General features: G+C 33.3%; 1 protein-coding gene across 1 annotated transcript in view; it reads right to left on the reverse strand.

Annotated features, from left to right (window-relative positions):
• Positions 1–2,586: 2,586 nt before the first annotated feature.
• The window catches only part of LOC129216333 (kinesin-like protein KIF26B), a 211,537-nt gene continuing 189,568 nt past the window's right edge, over positions 2,587–24,555 (reverse strand). The window contains exon 11 of the mRNA XM_054850544.1: positions 2,587–3,038. Coding sequence (XP_054706519.1) covers positions 2,842–3,038 — 197 coding nt within the window. The 3' untranslated portion in view covers positions 2,587–2,841. The remainder of the gene's footprint in view (positions 3,039–24,555) is intronic.

A 24,555-nucleotide genomic window follows, 5' to 3' on the forward strand; every position in this document is an offset into this window, starting at 1 on the left:
CTCGACCGGTAGCGCCCGGTTAGTTAATCACTTGACAGCTAATGATCACGTGCTCCAATCCACCAATCAACAGCTTAAAATGGTAACCGATAGATTATAGAATGCTGCGGTTTTTGAAAGTTTTTCATCTTTCCATTTTATTTCAAAGCTTTTAAATTGAAAATTAGTACTCATAGTAAACAGAAAATACCAGATGGCTCTTGAAAATGCAGCTGTTATACAAACCATGAAGCTAGCAGAAGTGCCGAGAGAAGATTTTGATTGTAAAACATATTTATTTGTGAATAACTAATTGTAATATTAGTGCTTTAATACTCATTGCAGGTAAAACTCATTCTGAAGTGCTAATACATATATACTGAGTATTAGTTTCAAAATTTATGAAATGATCTATATAACGCAAAAACCTGTATAACGCAAAAGCTCTGGTCCCAAGGTGTGCATTATTACGATCTTCTGCTGTAGTAAAAGTTATTTAATCCTGCTGAGTCAGTTCTGTATGACGTTAAAATCTAATTATTCATAGAAGTTAATAAAGTCCCTTAAAATGTGTTTGCTTAATGTGCTATAAGTCAGAGTCTCTTGAAATTTTTCCCCACAGTAAAAGCATTTGTGTAGCACTGTTATTCATATTTTCTATTTTGTTTTAAACATTTACAAGATTTAGTTTTTGAAAGAATGGTATCAGGCCCATTAAGTTGAATTTTTTCAGGTGTTGGAGGGTAAAGGGTACCCTTAATGTAAATTGTACCCACAAAGAGCAAAACATACCCACTGGCATGTAAATACATTGATCTCCCAAGCTAGAAGAGAAGTTGGCCCTTGTAACCCCCCCTATATAATGGGCCTGAATAGCTTGTGACTTTATCTGGCTTTTATATAGGGTCTGTATAGGTCTGACACCGGTCATTTAGGAGGGTCAACTGACTCTTCACTAGTTTTGAAAATTTAATGATTTTACAGAAAGTTGTCATAGGTTTAGTTGTTTTCCGATAAAATTTTAATTTAATGTACACTTTTTGCTTCTTCTGTGAAAAATTCAAAACAGCTAGCCTGGGAGGAATTTAACAGGTTTGCTGCCAATAAATTTCCCCTTTGCCAATAATCTCTCACACCAATGCTGATTGAAGAGAAGATGGTGTTTGGCATCATGTGATAGCGCAAAATCGGCAGTGGAAAGTGTTAATGTTAATTCTGAAAGATAGTGCAAAATTTGCACCCAAGTTAGACTTGAAATAAAAATATTAATAAAACAATGCAGCAAAGAAGCTTTAGTTTGTAACTTTGTAATCATAATGCTTCTTTGAAAGGATCCTGTATGATGGGGGGGGGGGGGGGGAGGGAAGAAAAGAAAAAAACAATGTGGTGAGGCAGGCAGTTGGAAATAAAAACCATATTCAACTGCTTGGAGCTTTCTTCTGTACTGTTAGAAGATGCATCTATGAAAAAAATGACAAAACAAATTTATCAAGTACATTAAAAATGACACTTTAATAATGCATCAAAAATGAAGAGGAAGGTGATTAGGCAGTGCTAAGATGAGTACTATTTTTTTTTTGTTCTATGTTTTGTTTATGGGATAAAAACTGCATAGTTGAATATAATGCGGTTCTGGTAAATTGAGCTATGACCTTGACAATAATTACCTATTTTTGGGGAGTTCAGTGAAAAGGAGACGTGTTGTTAGTAGAGTTGAATTGGAATATTTCTGGAAAATTACTTTGGAAGTAACCCTCGGCTGCAATTACTCGTACCTATTACTCGAGAAAAAGGTAAACATTGTCAAGGTCATAGCTCAATTCAGCAGAGCCACACTATACACAGGGTTTTTAACTATGTTTTATGTAGGTTTTTGTTTTTTGTTGTTAAGATTTCTTGAACTAGCTTTTGAGTCACTGAGTCTGTTACCTCAGCTGTATACTTTTTAGATCCTTTTTCCTCTGTTACCTTTCTTTCAAGGTCTGAAGAAATTTCAATACTAGCTTTTTGATTTGATATTTTGTTTTCAGACGAACTGAGTTTAGCAGATTCGTTTTGCTGGTTACTGTTTGATGATTGTTTATGTATGTGTAATGTTCATCTCGTTTGCTTTATTGACTTTGTAAATTTTGTATCGCTTTCTTCAAATCCAAATTCTCCTGATAAACTCTTCAGAAAATTACCCGAGAGGTAATTGCAAGTGCTACAGGAATTTGGAAGAGTTCCTGCAAAAATTAGCACTACACACGGAACATTCTTCAAACGCATTACCCTTTTCTCTACAACCAAAACCCAATTTTTCCAATCAACACTTTAGTTATTTGAAAGTTTTTTTCTTTTTTGGATATGTTATCTGTTATGTTTTGCTGCATATCCTTGTGACAAATATTGGATTCCTTGTAGCTCTGAAACACATGTATGCATTTTTCTTCCTTACTGCATACATGATCTTACAATTGGCCTTACCAACCAAGATTATATTGCTTGTTTATTGTAACTGATGTCATTTTTGGTTTCATGGGCATTCTTTAGTTTGTCTTTCTCGTTTTGACTATGTTTTATGTCGGGTAAGCAAATGATGTGACTTCTGTTCAAGTATAAAAATAATTTTAAATACATTTTAATTTATTATTATTACAAATGAATAAACAAACTTTGAGCTTTCTCACTCAAAACGATTTTTGTTACAAAAGGACTCTTTCAATCTACATACAGTCTTCTCTGAATCTCTATATTTTATTTAAGTTTTCTTCTGTTGTAGCTCTGTTACATGTTCAAGTCAAAAGTAGATAACTGTATTCTTGGAGCGGAAATTTGTATAATTGGCACTGTTGGTGAATTAAGTAGTTGTGGCTGTTGTATCTAATAAAAGTCTAAAAGACGGCAACAGAGCAGGCTTGTGCAGCAGACTTCTTCATCAGATCTGTGTAGAGATCTGTCTCCTCTTCTGCAGGATCTATTATTGGTCAGTGGTTGTTGATTTATGGTAGTTGGAGCGGAAGGACCTAAAGGTGATGGTGGGCTTCTGGCTGGAGCTGATAAGCTTCTTTTGCTGGAACCTATTAGGCAGATTAAAGGTAAAAACAATTAATTTTGTAAAGATGTATCATATACAAATCATTAAGTTCAGGATATTTTATTGCTGTAATTGTTATTACACTTGTAAAAAATAATTACATACAAGCATATAACAAGCTTTAAAAAATATCACCAATGAAAAATAAAGAAATACCCTGGTGCAGAAAAAAGAATAACAATTTTAAAATTATCAAATTTGCAGAGAAATGCATACACATAATTTGAGGTTACAAGGAACCCCCTTTTTCAATGCAAAAAAAGTGATCTTACAAAAACCTATCCGACAAAAGATCGGTTGAAAAGATTTTGTCAGATGTCTTTTCATTCACTAGCTCAATTTGTTCGAATAGAAAAACAGGTTCTTGGTAACCTCAAAATACATATATGCAGTTCTCTGCAAATATGTGAATTTTAAAGTTGTTACATTTACTTTAAATGCTGTCAATGTTTGATGACATGCATAGTAGGGTGGTTCAAAAAACTTTTTTACAGCTAGAGTCCTTGAGAGGCATTAAAGTGATTCTTATCAACACACACGTTCTTCCTTTCTGCACTTTTAATGATCCTGTTGAGAGTACACTACTTTTTGTTGATTATTATTATTTTTTTATTTTTATTGTCTGTGTAGTTCAAAATGAGACAGTAAAAGGAGCAAAGGGATATCAGTGGACTTCTTTAAGGGTTGATTAAAACAAGTTTAAAGTTCAAACTATAGGTAGGCTTTTATTGAAAACTTCAATCTTGAAAACTCCTATCATGGCTACTATACCATCTTTTGCTTTGAAACAAATGCGTTTCTTCTGCATGTTATACTAGTTATCTGTGCATTTAATATTCTACTTATAGGTGCTTGAAATGTAAAATGTTTATGGTTGCATGTTTTGAAATGTGTTTGTAATTTTCTGTGTAACTCGATTGCTTCTTCAAAACTATAACCAGTTTAAAAGAGCAGCAAGTAACAATGAATACGTTATTTATTTATTTCAAATTGTGAAACAAGCTAGAAACGTTTTATTTCCAAAGTATGGAAAACAACAAATCTCAGAATATTGGCACTGTAAAAGATAGGAACAATAAAAAAAAAAAAAATGTAATTTATCAAATATATATTTTTGTTTTAGAAAATAAAACGTTTTTTAAACCTTCAAATATTCAGCATCTTTTTCTTGAATATAGCTTCCTTCCAAAATAAGTCAAAACTTTCTACATCCTAAAATTTTTTTCTTATGAGGGTTTTTATTATTGAGATATCTATCATTATGCTTTTTATTTCATAGAAATTTTATTTCAAAAAAAGGATTCTATTATGAATTTTGAGTGTAATTTTTTAAAGATTTATTTATTTTTTACTACTGTTGATGATTTGTTGAAACATCTGCATGCTTCTTATCCAAACTCAAATAATATAATTTTTGAACCCGTTATTTTAACTGCCAAAATACTGATCCAAAATTTCTTCAAACCAAAGAATAAATTGTCTTAAAAATTAAACATAATATCTAATTGCATGGTTGTTTTTGATGGTGCTTGGTTTAGAGGAATTTATCTTTAGTTCTTACTTTTAACAGGTTTATTGAGAAAAAGTAAGGAAACAGTAGTTGAAAAACAATTTCAAATTAAAAAAAAACTGTAAAAACTCATCATTAAATTTTATATGCAGGTCGAAGATGCCACTTTTGTTGATTGCATTACTTTTAGCACTATTTAATTCTTTTACTGTAGAATAAATGCAATTTTTCGAATGTGTTACAATGTTTGATGTTCACAATGTTTATTTGCAATATCTAATTTATGACTGAATTTCATGCAAAATTACTTTTTTTTTCTTTTTCAAACATCAGCATACCTTGATCTTTCAATGTTGACTTCAAGTGCAAAACATCAAAATTTGTTGTTTGTATTTTGTAATGTAATGTTATTAATTTGTGATTTTTTTAGTAATTTAATCAGTTTTTTTTAATGTTATGTAACTAGATTTTGTCCTCTGCTTTTCTGAAGGGGGAAAAACGAATTTTTTGTTAAAACAAAACTCAAAGTTTTCTTCAATACATTAACTAAAGTTGTATATTTTTTTTCTTTTAGATTTAAAACTAATTATACTATGCAAAAAATATTCACTTTTGTTTTCCCCTTTTAAATGACAAAAAATATGTGTTTAATATAAAGCCTTTTCATGGTATTATTACTTTTAGCACTTTTTAATTATTTTATTGTAGAATAATAAACAATTTTTGGAAAAATGTTGCATTTTCATCGCATTCTTAAAAGTTAGCTTATGCTCATGCTGTTTTTGTAGAAATAGCATTAATTTATTCTCCCCCCTCCCTTTTTTTTCAATTTTAGTTTTGCACTCTAATACAAAACTTTACCAGAACTAATTAGTATATTAAGAGACTTGCATTATGTTCCTGTTTGATTTCTGTAAATTACTTTTTAACATGCAATAAATATTTTCTTAGAAAATATTTTGTCTAGCATTTTTTTATCAGAAGGTGAGCTCCTATAGAAGAATTGTGCAGCAATCTGCATGAGCCCTCTAGTATATTCTGGCCTCAAAGCAAAAGTAAATCTTACTGTTAAGGCTGGGCTAAGACTGTTGCTCTGAGGCTACAATGTAATCATAATATAGAACAGGAAGAATTTAAATTGCTATTTTGAACTTGAAATTTGATTTTTCATTTATAAAACTAACAACTAAAATGTAACCGTGTGCACAAAATTATGCTAATGTGCTTTAGTCAAACTTTTTCCTATAAATTGCTGCAAGTATCCAGGGCCGGATTTGGAAGTGTGGAGGCCCCTAATCAGGGTTCGAAAAGATCATATTTTCGAAAATATCCGATACTTTGATATATATCCGAATATTTTGACATATATATGTATATATCCGATATTTTCGACCCGTGAAAGTTAGGATATTTTGTAAAACTTTTATTGTAGTGGCCCCTTTGTTGTGGAGGCTCCGGGGCAGTAGCCCCACTGCTCTCCCTTAAATTGTACCCTGCAAGTATCCTTCAGATAAAATTATTCACCTCTTATCTTATGAGTATTTAATGCAGCATTATGTCTTTAATTTTATGCTATCGTCAAAAAAATTCAGTTCGATGACTATTTCTGCAGCATAATGCTCTTTATTTCTCTGAATCGATAATGTGTCGTGTATTTGGAAACGTCACTGAAAGAACATAGAGCATTACCTACTGTACTGAGGACAAATGTTTTTGTATGTTGTTTCAAACTTTGTTCGTTTAAAAACGTGGTTTTAAAGAAACCTTTTCATATTCTGTTGATGCATATAATTTACACTTAAAATACTTTTTTTTACATCAGTAACAACTACACGTTTTGTTTGCATATCTTGACTAGTGATGTGCCGGATCGTTAAAAAAGTAGATCCGCGGATACGGACCCGGATCATTAGTGTCAAGATCCACGGATATGGATCTCAAAATTTTTTTACCTAAATTAACTACCCAAGTGTAAAATTTGCTACGGAAAGTATTCCCGTTAGGGTAATGGCACTGTTTCTTCAAAAAATCATCTACGGCGAAAATATAAACAAGACTCAATTATTTACTATTTAAATCTCTGTTAAAATTGAGGTAGAATTGGAAGGAATGGGTCAGCTCTACAGATGCTTTGATAGAATATGAAAAATTATTTCTAGATAGACTGGTAGATGTAGGATACAGGAGCGAGAGTGTAAAGCTGCTTCTGGACAGGCTAGAAATAATTTTTCGTATTTTATTTCAATGTAAATTCAGCGCTGACCCATTCCACCCAACTTACCCAAAACGAGAAAATAACAGAGCTGGGAACACCTTTACAACTAGTAAATAGATAATTTAGTCTCACTTTTTTTGAAGGATGCAGAGAAAAACCAAAATGAAGAATTACACAAACTCCAGGTGAATAACACAGGGCTCCCAAATGGTCCGCTTTTCCCGCCAAAGTCCGTTTTTTAAGGTGAAGTCCGCTTTAGACCGCTTTTTAACATTTTGGTCCGATTAGTCCGCTTTTATATAGTGTTTACTTCAAAATCAGATTTTAAAAATTTTCCATTACGTTAAAAGATACCTACAACCGCTGCAGCATGGAAATCCATAAAAAAGAGGTTTGGGGGAGGAGTTATGACGTCGAATCGCGGAGCAGGGTGCTACCGATATTTCTCAGAATTTCAGCCTCGCCCTTCTAATAACGAATGAACTTTCTGATCTCGATAACTCGAATATTCCTTTATCTCAAAGTTTTCATTGGATCCCAAGCTCTTGAGACTGTTGTGGAAACTTCCCATTCCTCGGAACGTTTTAGCCGGTCTCTTGGGACTTAGAGTTGTCGCGCGTTGACTGTATAACGCTGCTATGAATCACCCCTTTTGCAAATGAATTCGGTAGTAATTTCGTCGCGCATGCGCCATTTTTTTTACAGGCGCATATGTTCGTAAATTTTACGCCCTTGAAAAACCTTGAAAAGTTCCTGAAAAAAAAAAGAGTTTATTTTCCAAGTGCTTGAAAGCCTTAAAAAAGTATGAAAATTTGATTGCTTGAATTCTTTCAAAAATCATGACAAGCAATCTAAAGCATATTTTTGATTGCTTGTAATTCTTTTAAAAATATTTCATTAGTGCGATTTTCTGAACATAGGTTCGATATACAGTATCGCGAAAAATTGCTTTCGTGTTTGAGGTTTCAATCCTTTTGCATCTTGTATATTTTGATGTTTTTTACAATCGGAAGTTATTTTGTGCTACCTTAGATTAGCTTATTTTTCGTTTAATTTCAATAATAAACGAAGGAATTAGTTTGGAAACCATGACATCATTGAACTTAATCGGACTTCGCGGAAAATTGCTTCCCGCGTTTGAAATTTCAATCCTTTTGCATCTTGTAAATCTTTTGATGTTTTTGACAGTAGTTAGTTATTTTGACATATACTACTTTAGATTAGCTTATTTTTCATTTAATTTCAATAATTAACGAAGTAATTATTTTGGAAACTATGGCAACATTGAACTTACTCGGACTTCGCGGAAAACCGCTTCTCGCGTTTGAAATTTCAATCCTTTTGCATCTTGTAAATATTTTGATGTTTTTTACAGTAGGAAGTTATTTTGACATATACTACTTTAGATTAGCTTATTTTTCGTTTAACTTCAATAATTAACGAAGTAATTATTTTGGAAACCATGGCAACATTGAACTTACTCGGACTTCGCGGAAAATAAGTTTTAGTGTTCGAAATTTCAATCTTTTTGCATCATGAAAATATTAAAATATTTTGCCCAATCGAATGTTATTTTCCCAAATGCTACCTCAGATTAGCATGTTTTATGTTTAATTTAGTAGAAAATAAATAAGTTTATTTTATGGGAAATATGCCAAAATTGAACTTGGTTTGTGAAAATTTGCTTATTTGAGCTTTCAACCGTTTTGCATCTAATAAATATTTTTATATTTTTGGCAATTTAAAGTTACTTTGACATGTTACATTAGATCAGTGTTTTTCAACCTGTGGGTCGCGACCCCCCAGGGGGTCGCGAAGCCTTTGTAGGGGGGTCGCGAGAACTCAGTAAAAAATCAATAAATTTTAAAAAGGTAGATATATTAAGAAAAAAGTCGCGAGAACTCAGTAAAAAATCAATAAATTTTAAAAAGGTAGATATATTAAGAAAAAAGTTTACAAAATGATACTCGTTATGTTATTTATACACATTACACATTAACATACTACACATATCACACATTACCAAAAAATAAAATCTTCGAGTACTCGTTCATTTTAATGTGAAGGTTGCGCTTGATTTTGTTCAATCAATTTCTCCCATCGTGGATCCGTTTTTGCAACATTAAGTATTAAATCGTTTTCCAAATTTAAGCGATTCCTTAGTTTACTTTTTATTTGGGCCATTGATGAAAATGTCAACTCGCACAAGTACGAGGTAGCAAATGGAATCAAACACTTCAAAGCCTCGTTTGTTAATTCTGGGTATTCTGTTTTTCTTTTTAACCAAAAGGTATCCAAATTTTCAGACTTGAATTCCAATTGTAACATCCCATCGGCAGATAATTCTAGCAGATTCTCTTTGAGCTTAGTTGCTAAATTCGCCTCATTTATAGCTGCATTTAAAAACGGATTTAAGATCCATCTTTGCCCAGTGCTATCCGATATCTCTTGCACTGAGAAGTAATGACATAATTCTTTCTTCAAATTATCTAACACCATTTTCATACCAGATATATATGAATTGATGTTTATCTCGCTTCCGACTTCTTCAATGAAAGACTGTGTCGACGAAAATGAATCAAAGTTGTTTTGATTTATAGATGATGACCAGAATTCAATTTTTTTGATAAAGGCATGGAGTTTGTCTTTTGCTGTAATGACATTTTCATCCCGCCCTTGAAGACTTTTATTCAAGTTATTTAAATGCTCAAATAAGTCCGAAAGAAAAGCCAGTTTCAAAAGGAATTCCGGGTCAGAAATGAATTCAGAGTAATGTGACTTGGCTTGCTGTAAATATACTAATAGTTCAGCGCGAAGTTCCATAACTCTGGTCAGTACTTTGCCTTTCGATAACCACCAAACCTCTGTATGGTAAAGCAAATTTCGGTGGAGAGCCCCCATATCATCACAAATGAGTCGAAACAATCGAGTCTGCAACGCTTTTCCTTTAATAGAATTTACAATACTAATAATAATATGTAGAACTTGACTGTATTCTTGTGGCAAGGTTTTGGCTGCAAGAGCTTGGCGATGGAGAAAGCAGTGCATCCAACAAGCGTTTGGCATCTGTTCTTTCAGTCTAGCAATAAATCCACTCTTCGCACCAGTCATGGCTTTTGCTCCGTCACTACAAATAGCAATGCATTTTTGTGCCCAATCGATATTCATATCTTGCGTAGCTTCAATGAATATGTCATGCAAGCATTGACCTGTAGTATTTGTGGGAAGTGTCTTGCAAAATAGTATTTCTTCAATTAATTTTTCATTGGATTCAAAACGCACAAAAGCTACAAACTGCGCACAACCCGCAATATCCGTTGATTCATCAAATTGCAAGGACACAAAAGAACTTTTCTTTATTTTTTCTATGACTTGATCACGAACATCAGTCGCCATATTGCTTATCCGGCGTTGAATAGTATTGTCAGAGAGAGGTATACTTTTGAGCTTTTCGATCTCTTGCTTGCCAAACATAATCTCTGCTATATCTAAAGCCGCTGGTAAAATCAAATTTTCGGCGATAGTGTGAGGTTTTCCTGCTTTAGCCACACGAAAAGCTACTCGATAACTAGCAAGCAACGCTTTCTCATTTAGGTTGGACATTTGTCCTATAGCAGTTTTTTGATGTTCAAGAGCTTTTAATTTTCGCTCAAAAAATTCCACGGGTTTATTTTTTTCATTAGGATGTTTTGTGTTTAGGTGGCGTACCAACTTCGATGGCTTCATGCTTTCTCTTGACAAAATTTCAAAGCAAATTACGCACTGCGGTTTATTGTCAATCACAGTAAACCCAAATTTCAAATAATTCTCGTCATAAAGACGTTTTTTCTTTATTCCACTACTCCCGCTAGACGTTGATAGTTCTGATGATCTTTTCAGAAATTTATCCATTTTCAATGAAAACAAACAACACAAATAAATACGTAAAACAAGTGTTTGATATCTTACACACAGTCCGTATAACACCGTAGTTTCACTTCCGAATCGTTTTCACGTATCGCGGTCTTGCTTCCGATTTCACTTGCTTTGCGCTCATGCACTCAACTGCAACTGCCGTAGCCGACCGCCCCTTTTATAGGCCTGCGCATTCTAGCGAGAATCATCTCGAAGCGTAACGAAACGTCTCGAAACCTGTGGACCTTTCGCGCGGGGGACTACCAGTGCCATCTGTCGGTAGCACTCGGAACCTGTACTGTTTTACGTACTTAATTATATATTTATATTCGAATCCTAATAACGCAAACGCCTAAAACTTTTGTATGGATTAAATATTTTTAACATACATAAAATAAAAAAGGTCGGGGGGGGGGGGGGGGTCGCGAAATATTTTTTGATACTAGGGGGGTCGTGTCATGAAAAAGGTTGAAAAACACTGCATTAGATTAACTCGTTTTAATTTTTTATTTAAATAACTATAAAATTAATAATTTTTTTTAAAGTTCAAATTTCTAGTTTTGTAAACTTAATTATCATTAGCTTATTCTCGGTTATTGCTGATTTTACGAGGGGGGGGGGATATTAAATGTAAACAATTGAGTGCATAACATTTTAACTTAGTGTTTGCATTTAAAACAAAGTTGAATTATAAAATTTTATAAAGTTGAATTTACGTACATCATTTCATTGTCATGATGCCTGCTAAAGAGGGGAATTAGTCCCCCCCCCCATAAAAGTTCAAAGCAATCATGGCCTTGCAATCATGGAAGGTTTTTTTTTTTTTTTAATCTAAGTTTTATGATTTTTGAAAATATACTTTCAATATGAAAATTGCAAAACTAAACCTCATGTGATCTGCTTCTCTTTGTGATTAAGCATTTCAGACATTTTTAAGAAAACTTTCAATACAGTAAATCTTTTATCAAAGTGTCTCTTGTAGAAAAAGTAGTTTATTTTCCTATACTTTTTATATTACTTTCTGTTATTTATATGTTAGCATTAAATGAAATGTGCATGTAATATTTATAGTACGAATTTAGGGTAGTACCTTGAAAAATATTTTTTTACTCTTGAAAAGTGCTTAAATTTTTTTCTTCCTAAATGGTATGAACCCTGTGATAAGAGATTAAATTTAGAATTCAAATATAAAATAATTTTATTATAAACTCAGTTGTAGCTTTGTTTAAAATCAAAACAATATTTTTTAGGTTTCAGTGTGAGTCATGAGGAACTGCAAATTTCTCTTCAAATAGTTAGATGGGAATAAAATTAGAGACTGAGGAAAACAACAAGAGAATAACGTTTTTTCGTTTGGTGTATGATAACGCTATTAAGAAGCATTACAAGACAGAAAAACATAAAAGTAATTTTAAGCTAAATAAAGATGAAGCACAGCTTCATCTATCCTTCAGTGAGACTACCAGCATCCCTGGTTCAAGTCAAAACGTATCATTAAGGCTATTTAGTTCTAAAGAGGCTGCCTTAAGTGCTGAACTAAGTGCCCCACCCCTCCCCCAATCCAAATATTTGTATAAATAATATTATTCAATGGATAAGAAGATCAGTTTCACAGGTGATAAAACAATTGTATCTCTCATTATTATAGTTAATTAACGAATTATCTTCACGAATTTAGCAGCTGGCAACTAATTTGCCTTTAGGTGCTTTCCCTTTGTTTAACTATGAGTGGTCCTCCCAAGGTCCTCTTTTTAATTCTAACTGGTCCTCTTTGGTCCACTTTTTGATTGAAAATGGTCCTCTTTTACCCTTTTCTGGAGCTATAATGTGTTGGGAGCCCTGATAACAAAAACCAATATTAAATTAAAAACTAAAAAAAAAAAGTTCCCCAGAGAGCCAACCTCATATTAAGATGAATTTCGCGGGTCAGAATACATATTGTTTGCAAATATTAACCGACAGGAGATAGAAATTTTAAATCGTCGAGCTTTTTCTCTTTATCTTCCGACTATGAAATCGCCACCAAGCCACAAATAGACACTCAGATGTAAACTTTTAAAACTAATTACCCCTTCCTTTTTGCGACGGGGGGTAAATTGGCAATGGAAATTACAACTGATGATTTAGACAGGGAATAAAACCTAATTAAAACGGAAATTAATAGTGTTTAATTCAAATATTTAAGAATTTTTAGAATAGAAAAGATCTGTTTAAGATCCGCCAGAAAATGTTACGGATATGGATTCAGATCCTTATTTTCCCTTGGATATACGGATATCCGGAATATTGCGGATACGGATATCCGGAACATCACTAGTCTTGACTGCCAACTCTCCTGTTTTTCTTCCTGTTCTCCCGGTTTTACGTTACAAGTATCAACATCTCCCGTTTTCATTCAGTCTTTAGTTTAGTTTTTTTACTTCAAAATTTATCAATATTTTCGACTGCAAAAAAATTAAATTTCTTAAGCTATGCCTTTAATAGTCATAGCTTAGCTTTTAGATATTTTTCCAAAACTCACAATATCACAATCCCTTCCCTCTCAAAGCGTGACATGATTTGTGGACGGCCCCAAACGTTAATATTAATTAATTCCATAGCTTTTAAATAAAAAGTAGCATTTGCATTAGGGATGTGTCGTTCATGAACGAACGGGTCAAAAAGAACTAATCCTTAAAATGAACGGATGCGTTCGTTCACTTAAAAAATGAACAACCGTTCTTTTGAACTGTGAGCAGTTTGGAACATTGTATTGATGCACTCGTGATAAAATCTCATTTAAAAAAAAAAAAAATTACATTAATCTTCAAATTTTTCACTCTTAATCAATCTCAAATTTCCTTTTTCTCAGTGCAGTACAATATATTCATTTGAATCTCTTTACTTTCTGTTTTATTCATCATTTTTCTTTAATCGTTGCAGTTCATTTGTAATTTTCCAATTTATCCATTAGTAACACCTTGTGTAACTTGTATGGGCTGCAAACAAAGTGTTAGGACATTCCACGCCCCTGCTAAAATTCATCTCACTCTTTTTGTTGCCAAAATTATTTCTAAAAGTATCTTTTATCACTTTTCTGGCGATCCTTTTGTCATCTATAACATCAACACCCCTATCAACTACTATCTATATTGATTTGGCTTTGTTTTGAACTTGCTTGGTGACTTCTAATTCGCTTATTTTATGTTCAATATTCAGAGATTTTTAATAAGGATTATTACTGTCTTATTTTTTCCCCATTTAAAAAGGATTGCAGTTTTTTCTGTTTTCAGTACTATGGAATAATTTTGAGCTCCTTAATATTTTTAAGTGAGTCTTTTTTTAAATTAAGTTATCCTTTATTTCTGCTGAGCTACCGATATATTTGTTACTTTTTTCATTATACAGCCAGACGTCTCGGTTTGACTGGGACATACAAAATCCCTGTGTCCCGACTGGTTTACTCCATGTCCGGGTAAAAGATAAATTTGATTACAGGTGACCAAAAAAGTAAAAATAATTAATTGTGAAAGATTAATTAGGATAATTACTTTGTCATTTGAAACATTGACTTGAAAAATGGATATCGGGTTAGCTTACGAGGATTTTTACTAAAAGAAAAAAACCAAAACATTGTTAAAATTTTTATTCCTCATTCAAACTACTACTATTTCTTACTAAAGTAGCTCATAAATATTAATATGTAAGAAATAAAATGCTTAAATTTATCTGCTTGTGTCATATTTTTAGGGGTGATTGTGTTCCGGTATTTTACCGAATTTCCGGTATTTTCGGAACTGCTCCCGGTATTTTTATGTCCGAAAATACCGGTATTTCCGGTATTTTTATGTCCGAAAATACCGGAATTATGTTTTTTTTTGTTTTTATGCTTTTATCTTCCTACCTCCGCAATTTTTTTAAGTTATATAATACTCATCAAATATACCTGCAGGAGCCTTAAGATGGACACCTAATCCCTTAAGATGGACAAATGTCAAGATAATTTGAATAACACCAGCTCAAAAGTAACTTTGTAACCCATTAAAAATTGAATCAAATGTACACACAATATTTTGACTCAGAACTATTTAATACTATGGCAAAGGTGCACTTAAATAATAGGGGCCAAGATCCCCCCCCCCCCCAGTTCTCGCTTTGAAACTTTCAGGTATTTTTTGATGAACTCACTATCACCCCTGTATTTTATTTATTACCCCTAATTTAGGCTTATAGTTAGTAACCATTTATTCATAACAATGAGAATGAACTACCCTCTAAAAACCAACTAGAGATATGTACCCTTTTGTTCCTCATGACGCTAGGGTGGGCAGGGGGGGGGGCATTCCGGTATCCCGGTTGAACATTTCAGAAATCTGTCAAGTCTAGTTATACATGGTACATGGTCTATTGGTAATATTGTATACACAGTGCTATAGCCAGAAAAATGTAATAACTTAATTTTTTGACATGCTGAAATGGAACCTGTGATTTTTGGAATGAAAAACATATCTTACCATTCAGCAGCTGAGAAATATCTTACAAAATGAACTATAATTGCTTTCTATATCTAAACCTGAATAAAGTTTTTTCGATCCATTTTTCATTGGCATATTTTTACTTTCAGATCATTTTAGATATTTTCCCTTCAAAGAATATTACTGATCTAATGCAGGAGCGGATCTAGAGGAGGGCCATGACCCCTCCCAAAACTTTGGGATTGTAGGAATTTTTTTTTTAAGAAGTAAAAAAGAAAATATTAGGAGAAGATAACAAAATTTAAAACGTGTTTTACTTTAAAGAAATTTAGGTCTTAATTGGGAGAAATTATATCCCTCTCTTCAAAACAGAGCTATTATTTCGAAAATTTTGCTCCATCGTTTACATCATTTGTCAATTCCAACTTTAGACACTTGGACGATCTCTAAATGCTGCTGTCTTCAGAGTACACCTATTGCTCACGAGACTAAAGAGAGCCTAAATTTGTGTTTTTATGTCTTTAATTACGATGCTCTTCTTGGAGAGAACCGCCTTTTCCCACGTTTATCCACAAATACAGCAAAAGGTAACAAAAAACTGCCTTTTAGGATTTCAATTTGGAAAATTTTTCAACGGAGGTTAGCTTACGCAGCCCTTAACTTGCCTACTAGCGACTAAAACTGCCGTTTTTGGGGCTTCAATTACAAGCGATTTCAAATATTATCCCCCTCCCCCCCCCCGGTTAGTATCATGATGATAGATTTAAAATGAGGTTTTTGGAGGGAAAGCTTACGAATCTTCCATCCCTTTCTCTAAGATGTACAAAAATGGCTAAAAATTGGATTTTTACAACTTTAATGGCGCAATATTTCCAGGAAAGGGAGGTTCCAAGCACCCTTAATCTCTCTTTAATGCCAGCGAACATTGCCTGAAGGTGCATTTTTAGGCTCAACAACAGAAAAGCTAGAAGAGCACCCACCCCATTTTCCCAATTTCTCAACATATAATGGCAATATATTTCGGTTTCTTAGCTGTATTTTCAAAAAGTATTTTTAGGTCAGCACCTGAACCCTGACCTTTTTTCTTACGTCATCAAAAATAGCCTAAAATGCGTTTTTAGGACCCTAATTTTCGGAAATTACTCAGAAACTTCAATTTCGAAGCATTTTCAAGAGAGATTCTTAAATCCATTCCCCTTACGGCCTCTCGTAACGTCTATACTGCCGTGCTAAGCACAGATGTGGTATCTGCACATTTTATCAAAATTGAGTTATTGTCACCAGGTGGTCGTTAGTAATTTAATTTACCTAAATGTCAAGTTTTTTGGCGATTTGTGAACGCGAAATATTAAAAAAAGCTTTAAGAAAAAAGTCGTAATTGCACAGTTAGCGGAGTTTGCTAAGGCAATTTGAACGTAAGTAACAAATACTAAGCCTTTAAAGTGGTATCTGCGCAGTTACCACTTTTTTCCTTAGTATTTTTTGTAGATACGACTTTTATACCTTAGTAAAGCAGCATATTTAATAAAGTAGCAGTTTATTGTAACACAGAATATTAAAATTAGTTTACCGTTGAATAGTTAATACAGGTTGATAATAAAAACTAATACAACTTTGCATAATTGTTAAAGTAAATATTTAGTTTTTTCTATTTAAATATTTATTTAAAATGCAAATTCAAAAAAGGAAATGCATGTAAAATATTCATATCTAATTCTTTCATGCAAAAAAAAAAAAAAAAAAAAAAAAAACGCATTTCATTCTACGGTCAGTAATATTTTTATTTAAGTATCGTCTGCTGTCAAAATTATCTTCATGCTCGGTAAAAATGAATCTAGAAAATAAAACATAAAAAAACACATTCTTTGAATGCAAAAAAACGGAAAATTGTTATGGATTACAGTTTTAACTGTCCGGAGTTTTGAAAATGGCATCTTTCAGAAGGTAGATTCTGTTAGATTTATATTAACAAAATAAAGCGAAACAGCTAAGTCTAAAGAAAGCAGATGTTTTCAGTATTATTTAATGATACTTTGAGCACGTTTTACTGAGCTATTTTTGTCGTATCTGTGCAGATACCCCTAAAAATGCCTAGTAATTGTCACTTACGGTGAAAATAGTTTAGTATATGAAAAGGTTTTGAAAAGAAAATTTGTCGTAACTACATTTATTAATTTTAAATTAAGATTTTTACAAAACTTTCTCTTACGGTTTTTAGATAAGTTATTTACGAAACAACTACCGCAAGTTGAGCATTTAATTATGTCATAAATAAAAAAAAATGAGTTGTAAAACTTTAATCGTCAATTTCTCATTTTGAGCTCTACTGCAGATACCACATCTGTGCTTAGCACGGCAGTATAAACATAGCCTAAAATTGAGTTTAAAAACTTCATTTAAGTAAAATTTCTGTTGTTTTATGAAAAATTTCGACTGGCCCCTCCCAAAATGATCGGCTAGATCCGCCACTGATCCAATGAAACATTTCAAATAAACGTTTTAGTAGGGGAGATAGCGACCGAAATTTTACGACAATATATATAAAGCCAGATTTTTAAAAAATATTACATTAATTTACTTAAAAGAAGAAAACGCGAGTCTACCGAAAAGTTATCGTTGCAATAATTAATAAAAAAAATTAGCTATATGTTGCAAAAAGTTGTAAAATTGTCTTATCTATATATATAAAAATGGAGTTTGGTAAATTTGTTCCCTAAGATCTCAGAAACTACCCGGCAGATTTGGCTGAAACTTTCACCGTTTGTTCAGTTTGGTACTGGGAAGGTTTATAGATCAGTTCGAAAAAAATCCGATTGATAGTTCCCTTTTTATTCCAGTTTTAGTCCCAATTTTCGCATAAATGCCCCAATATGGGGGTGGAAAAAAACGTGCACATATTAACATTATGTGTCCATCGAAAGCGCTAATTTTTCTGCTAAAGATAGCATCTGTTCGAAGTTTCTAAGTTGCATAAAAAACGAGTTATGAGCTTTTCTGTTCCCTGTTCGAAGGCTTTCATCAGACCAAGTCATTATTTAGTGTGTCATCTCAACTCCCAAGAATTGTTGTATTGTTGAATATTTTTGCGTTTCGTCTGACTTTTTGAGGCTTTTCTCAAGTCAAATCTTTAAATAACATTTTCCCACAAGATTGGCTAAAAATAAATGGATTTGGCTGATCATTTTACTTTTAAACGGAACTTTTGTAATTAATGGTTTATTATTATTATTTATGCTGATTGGACACTTGCTCACTATATCCAACCAACCAACTGAAATATCGCTAGATTTTTTTCAGAAAGATTTCAGTAGCTGATGCATTTGGCAGTTTTTTCCACTGTCGCTGTTTTTGAGCACAAAGACTACGTAATAATGTTTCTCAGCTTTCACCATATAAAAAAAATATCGCCAATCAAAGATACTTAAAAAAAAAAATACTGTGTAAAATAATTCAACAACTAAATTAGGCAAATCCATAAACCGCACAAAAATGGAGAAAACAAGGGCAAGTAACGATTGTTTCTCATAATTATTACTGACCCAGGCAACGCCGGGTATTTTTACTAGTAATGTATAAAATATAAAAACAAAAGTCTACCAGTTTTATGTTGCAAAGGCCTGGTAGACGCCACGGAATATCGAGGGCGTAACTCGATGTACTGTTGATCAGGCCGCTAGCGCTCGCTAAAAAAAATTTGCTTATTGTCGCGAAATTTAAATAAATAAAGCTGATTTTTTTTATAAATAGTTTAAATCCTGCTTTTATTAAAATTTTCAGTCTACCGTGGCTAAGAGGTTGCTTAGTCTTTGGTAGACGTTGCTTAAATTATAAGGCAATTGGGAAAAGTATGATTATTTTATCTTTTTTTTTTATAAATGTAAACAATTCAATTATAATAATTTTTTTTATAACTACAATTTTCTATCATATTTAAATTGATAATCATACTTTTGTCATATTATTCATAATTTTTTTTTACTTCAAAAATGTTTTGAACTACTACCTTTTCAAGTATATTGACTTTCAAGTATACTAGTACAGTAAAAATAGGGGTCGGACCCAAACATCCAAAAAAAAAAAAAAAAAAAAGCTAAACCTGGTGCAAATTGTTTATTACCCTCCCAATAAGAACAGGTAAAAAGTCCCACCCCATTGTGCGCCGGGTTTTGGAATGGGGGGCATCTAAAATTTGCTGTTTTGGGTATTTTTCCAGAATTTTTAGAGTAAATTTAAAGTGAGAATATTATGTTTTACTAAATTTAAAAGCATGAAATTAAAGGTGTTTGACCCCCAAGAGGGATGACGTAACCCACCGATGTTACAGAGCCCCCTTATCCCCGTAAAACGAAGCAGTACCCCCGAACCCCTCTCCATACATTTCATATGGAAACATTATTTTATGCTAAGTTCAAGTTAGAAATCGAGTGTGTCCATTTTCCAAGATCGAGGATGCACCTCCTCTCAAAGCTACAGCACCCCCCCTCCACCAAATAAAATAAATCCTCACCCCCCCCTTTCCCTTTTATTTCAAGTAGAAGTATTATTTCATGCAAATCAAAAATGCATTAAATCAGGACTGTCCATCCCATAAGAACAGTAGCTCACCTCCCAAAACGAAATTATATACTAAAATATTATCCTTCCCCCCACCCCCTCTAATGGTGCACATTTGATTAAATGGCCAGAAAAATTACGCTGAACTGTTTTATTGCTTTCAAATGATTTCTCCTAATTTTCTAACAAAAAGGTTTCGTTATCAAGATGTTTTTTGGAATCTAGATCCTCAGCAAACTCGTTATTGTTGCAGCTATGTCTAACACAGTTTGTGCATATAATTGAGCACTTCAGTCCACTTTCAGACTTCTCAAACATTCACTATATCCAATGAACTCCTCAGAGCAAGCACAAGATTTGAGACGCAGAAAGTCTTCTAGAGCAAAAGGCTTGACAGTTGTAACAGGACGCAGATTATATTTCTGTGGTGCTTTCTTTGCACCCATCAAAAATGACACTAGCTTTCCCATACTTACAAATTACCTATACACTGCATTGCTGGCATATTTCCTTGAAGTTTACAGATCATTACCAAAAATATGATCAAGCAGGTATCTTCCATCTATTACATATGAGGCAGTGAGAAGCAAAGGGATGCAAGTGGAAAAATTAAAAATTTGGAGATAACCAGTACAAATGGTTGGTGAACCTCTCCTCTATCTTGAGGCAAGAGATGGTACTAGTAGACCTGGTAGTTGCTTCTATACAGCATAATTTAGAAAAGAAAATCAATGAAAGCCTACCTAGGATCTTCAAACGCGTTTTATTCAAAACTTGAAAGTGTCCACTTACATCCCTTTGCTTCTCACTGCCTCATATATGACACCAGCTGTTCGTTCTCTGATGGTGGATGAACCTTTTGCTTCAGATAATAGCACTTTAACTTTACAAGATTTCTTTCCTTCTGAAACCAGATTCATCGAATACTGATGGAGGATCAGCGCATAACTCGTACCAGAAGTTTTTAACAATTTGTTATTCCATCTTTACTGTTCATATACCATTTGGTGTAAAAGATGGTTTGGGCTTACACATCTTTACCAATAGTAACTCTCCTAACTACCCTATTCTCCTAACAGAAGCTAAGATATAACTGTTTACCTCCTTTGCAAAGAAATGCCACAAAATTGTTTGCCTTTCAATATCCTTTGATGTTACTACCTGAACGTTAAAGGTCTCATCGCAACTCACCTTATCATCAGCGAGCAATACCACTACCAACATGAGAGGGAAGAAACTTCTGGGGGCTTTAGAAACGGATTGTGATTTCCAAACTGGGAGACAAAAAGGTGTAAATATTTAGCATTCTATTGTTGTATTGCTCATTGCTCTCATCAAGACTTGTTCTATCGTTGAATCACTACAGGTTCTAGACCACCTGAATTTGTCACTGAGTTAGATCGTTGTATAGCTGATGTTTGATGTGATCAAATTTTTTTTTAACGCATAATGTACTCAAAAGCTTGAGATAGTGTTGAAAGTATATGTCTGCATATTTAGCATAATTCACATAACCAGCTGCGTAAAAGAGAGGTAGCTCGGCGTCTGCAAATGAGAACCCCCACCGACTTAGAGGGTGCAGAATTTCAGCATTGCCCATCTCACTATTGGCAATTTCGGTTTGTCCCCCCTTACGGTGATGGCAAAAGATTGTAAAATAGTTGAAGTTTGTTAATCAAGAAGAAGTAGGGAAACTTTGGTCAATTTGGACTTTTTTTATGCAGCACAGGAATTTTGTTTTCCAGTGCTCTAAACAGTTTAATAACTCCAGTCACAAATAATTTGGTTACTGAGCTCGCTTAGATCTTTTAGAATTATCATTCTGACATTACTATATCATTGTGTGGCATTTTGTACTTCGGAAAAGTTTAAATCAGGGAAATTTTTTCGTGAACTTCACTGCAATAGTTGATTTTAGAATGTAAATTCAGGGTCCCCCCCCCAAAAAAAAAGCGATGGTGCACCCCTTAAGTGTGACGGAGTATCCATCCAGAATAAAAGCCCTCAAAAAAGAAAGAAATACCCCTTGAAAAAACTGCCTTAAAAATTCCAATGACGCAAAGCTGCTCCATGACCCCCCCCATTCCCCCCCGCCTGTGCACCCCTGTTAATTAGAATTTTTTTCTGTGAGAGTTTATTATTTTACTATTATAGAGTGGTTTCTGCGAGGTTTGAGATTTTTTTTAAGTAATAGAAATTATTTTTATTTAAATAGAGGATTATTTTGTCCCCCCCTTCCCCCCAAAACCCGACGCGCAAAGTGCTGGGACTTTTTACCCCTTCTTGCTGGAAGGGTAAGAAGTAATTTGCAACAGGTTTCACTTTTTTTTTTTTTTGGATGTTTGGGTTTGGCCATTTTTTGGCCTAATTTTACTGTACTATACGGCTGATATTACATTTTTTTAGCATGTGTTAAATTGAGTCAAATGGGTGGTTGTTCGGCTGTTAATTGTGCAAACAGCTCCAAAAAATGGTTTCAGCTCTTCAGATTTCCAGCAGACGTAGAAGAAAAAAGGAAAAGGATAATTAATAGCCCGAAAAGTGACTGGCAGCCTGGAAGCGACGCCAACTGTTTCTAAAATTTCGCCAATATTTACCTTTGCTCTCTGACTCTCTCGTTCCCTGTTTGGCGAATGATTCCCAATAAAGGCTTGCACCCTAAACTTCATAATTCATTGCCAAATTCACCAAGCGACTTTCTAATTAAAAAGAAAATCAATTAACATCCGCACAATGAATTTAAAATAAAGTAATAGCATTAAAACATTCATAAGCAACAAAGGCAACTTCTTCCAAAATACTTAAGAAGAAAGTAATTTGAAAAATTTTCTGGAAAAAGAACCTATTGTAATGACTTTCGGGCCCGGGGTACGTTCGAATTTTTGTGCCAAGTTTCAGGACTTTAGGTACTATGGGGTCTTCTAGCCATCGGGTACAAACAAAGAAACACCGTCACCTTTATATATTTAGATAAGGTAAAAATGTTTTTCTTTTGCCTTTCGAAATGTTTAACACCATTTAAATGTTCTTAAACATTTTGGAAGAAGTTGCCTTTGTTGCTTATGAATGTTTTAATGCTATTACTTTATTTTAAATTCATTGTGCGGATGTTAATTGATTTTCTTTTCAATTAGAAAGTCGCTTGGCGAATTTGGCGATGAGTTATGGAGTTTTTTACATTTGTAAGCTACTACAAATGTAATTTTCATGTAATTTGTTTTTCTTTAGTTCAACGGATTTTCTTTATATTTTTAGCACAGGCATCGCCGTGCGGGTACTGCTAGTAAAACCATAAAAGTTAAACCCCTAAATTTTCCCAAAAAATTTTATCCCCTTAAAAAAATCCCATTCTAAAATTTCCCCCCTAAATTAGAAAATCCCCAAGTTGGTGACCCTGAGACGCAACTGCTCTTAGGGTGCAAGCGTACGACAGGGAAAGCTACCTTTATTGAGAATCATTCGCCAAACAGGGAACGAGAGAGTCAAAGAGCAAAGGTAAACATTGGCGAAATTTTAGAAACAGTTGGCGTCGCTTCCAGGCTGCAGTCACTTTTCGGGCTATTAATTATCCCTTTCCTTTTTCCTTCTGCGTCTGCTGGAAATCTGAAGATCTGAAACCCTTTTTTGGAGCTGTTTGCACAATTAACAGCCGAACAACCACCCATTTGACTCAATTTAACACATGCTAAAGAAATGTAAACATCAGCCGTATACTTGAAAGTCAATATACTTGAAAAGGTAGTAATTCAAAATATTTTTGAAGTTAAAAAAAAAATTATAAATAATCTGACAAAAGTATGATTATCAATTTAAATATGATAGAAAATTGTAGTTATAAAAAAATTATTATAATTAAATCGTTTACATTTATTTAAAAAAAAAAGATAAAATAATCATATTTTTCCCAACTACCTTATAATTTAAGCAACATCTACCAAAGACTAAACAACCTCTTAGCCACGGTAGACTAAAAATTTTAATAAAAGTAGGATTTAAACTATTTATAAAAAAATGAGCTTTATTTATTTAAATTTCGCAACGATAAGCAAATTTTTTTAGCGAGCGCTAACGGCCCGATAAACAGTACATCGAGTTACGCCGTCGATATTCCGTGTCGTCTACCAGGCCTTTGCACCATAAAACAACTGGTAGACTTTTGTTTTTATATTTTATACATTATAAACAATTATTTAAAAAAAATTTAGGCTTATATATTTAAGTTAAAATTGACTGATTTTTTCGCACCTTGCGTGGGTGGTAGATACGGCACGGCAACGCTTCAGACGCAGTAGACATACAGTGGCTCCCAAAAGTGTTCGTACACCTACGATTTTCAATGAAATAGGCCCTTATCCATTGGTTAGAATTAATATTTCGGAATAGGTATTTTATTATAAGATCTATGATCTATATTTAACAAAACTGCATGAAAATTTTTAATAAAACATTAAAACATAATTTTTAAAAAATCAAAAACCAAAAAGTGCCGGAAATTCTATCTCACAAAAGTCTTCGTACATTTCGAAAAAATGTCAAAAAATTAGTAAATAATTTAACTTTTTACAAAGTTATTATTTAGTAGAACATCATGCAGTATCAACAAGAGCTTTTAAACGTCTGGGAATAGATTTCATTGTTTTTTCTTTCTTTTTTTGCGTAATTTCTGAGTAAGTGTTCAACCCCAGTTTGAGTCTTACTGTTTCTAGCTCTATTTTCGTTTCAAAGCTGTATTTTCGTAATATAGCCCCCAGATATCTCTAAATATGTTACATTAAGTTCAAATCTGGAGATTGAGGGGGTATTTCTAAGCTTAAGGACAATTTTTGAGGCACCAAACGCAAACTTGTGCTTCTTATCGTTATCGCGATAAAAA

This window comes from Uloborus diversus, chromosome 2 (assembly GCF_026930045.1).
Source record: "Uloborus diversus isolate 005 chromosome 2, Udiv.v.3.1, whole genome shotgun sequence".
NCBI lineage: Eukaryota > Metazoa > Arthropoda > Arachnida > Araneae > Uloboridae > Uloborus > Uloborus diversus.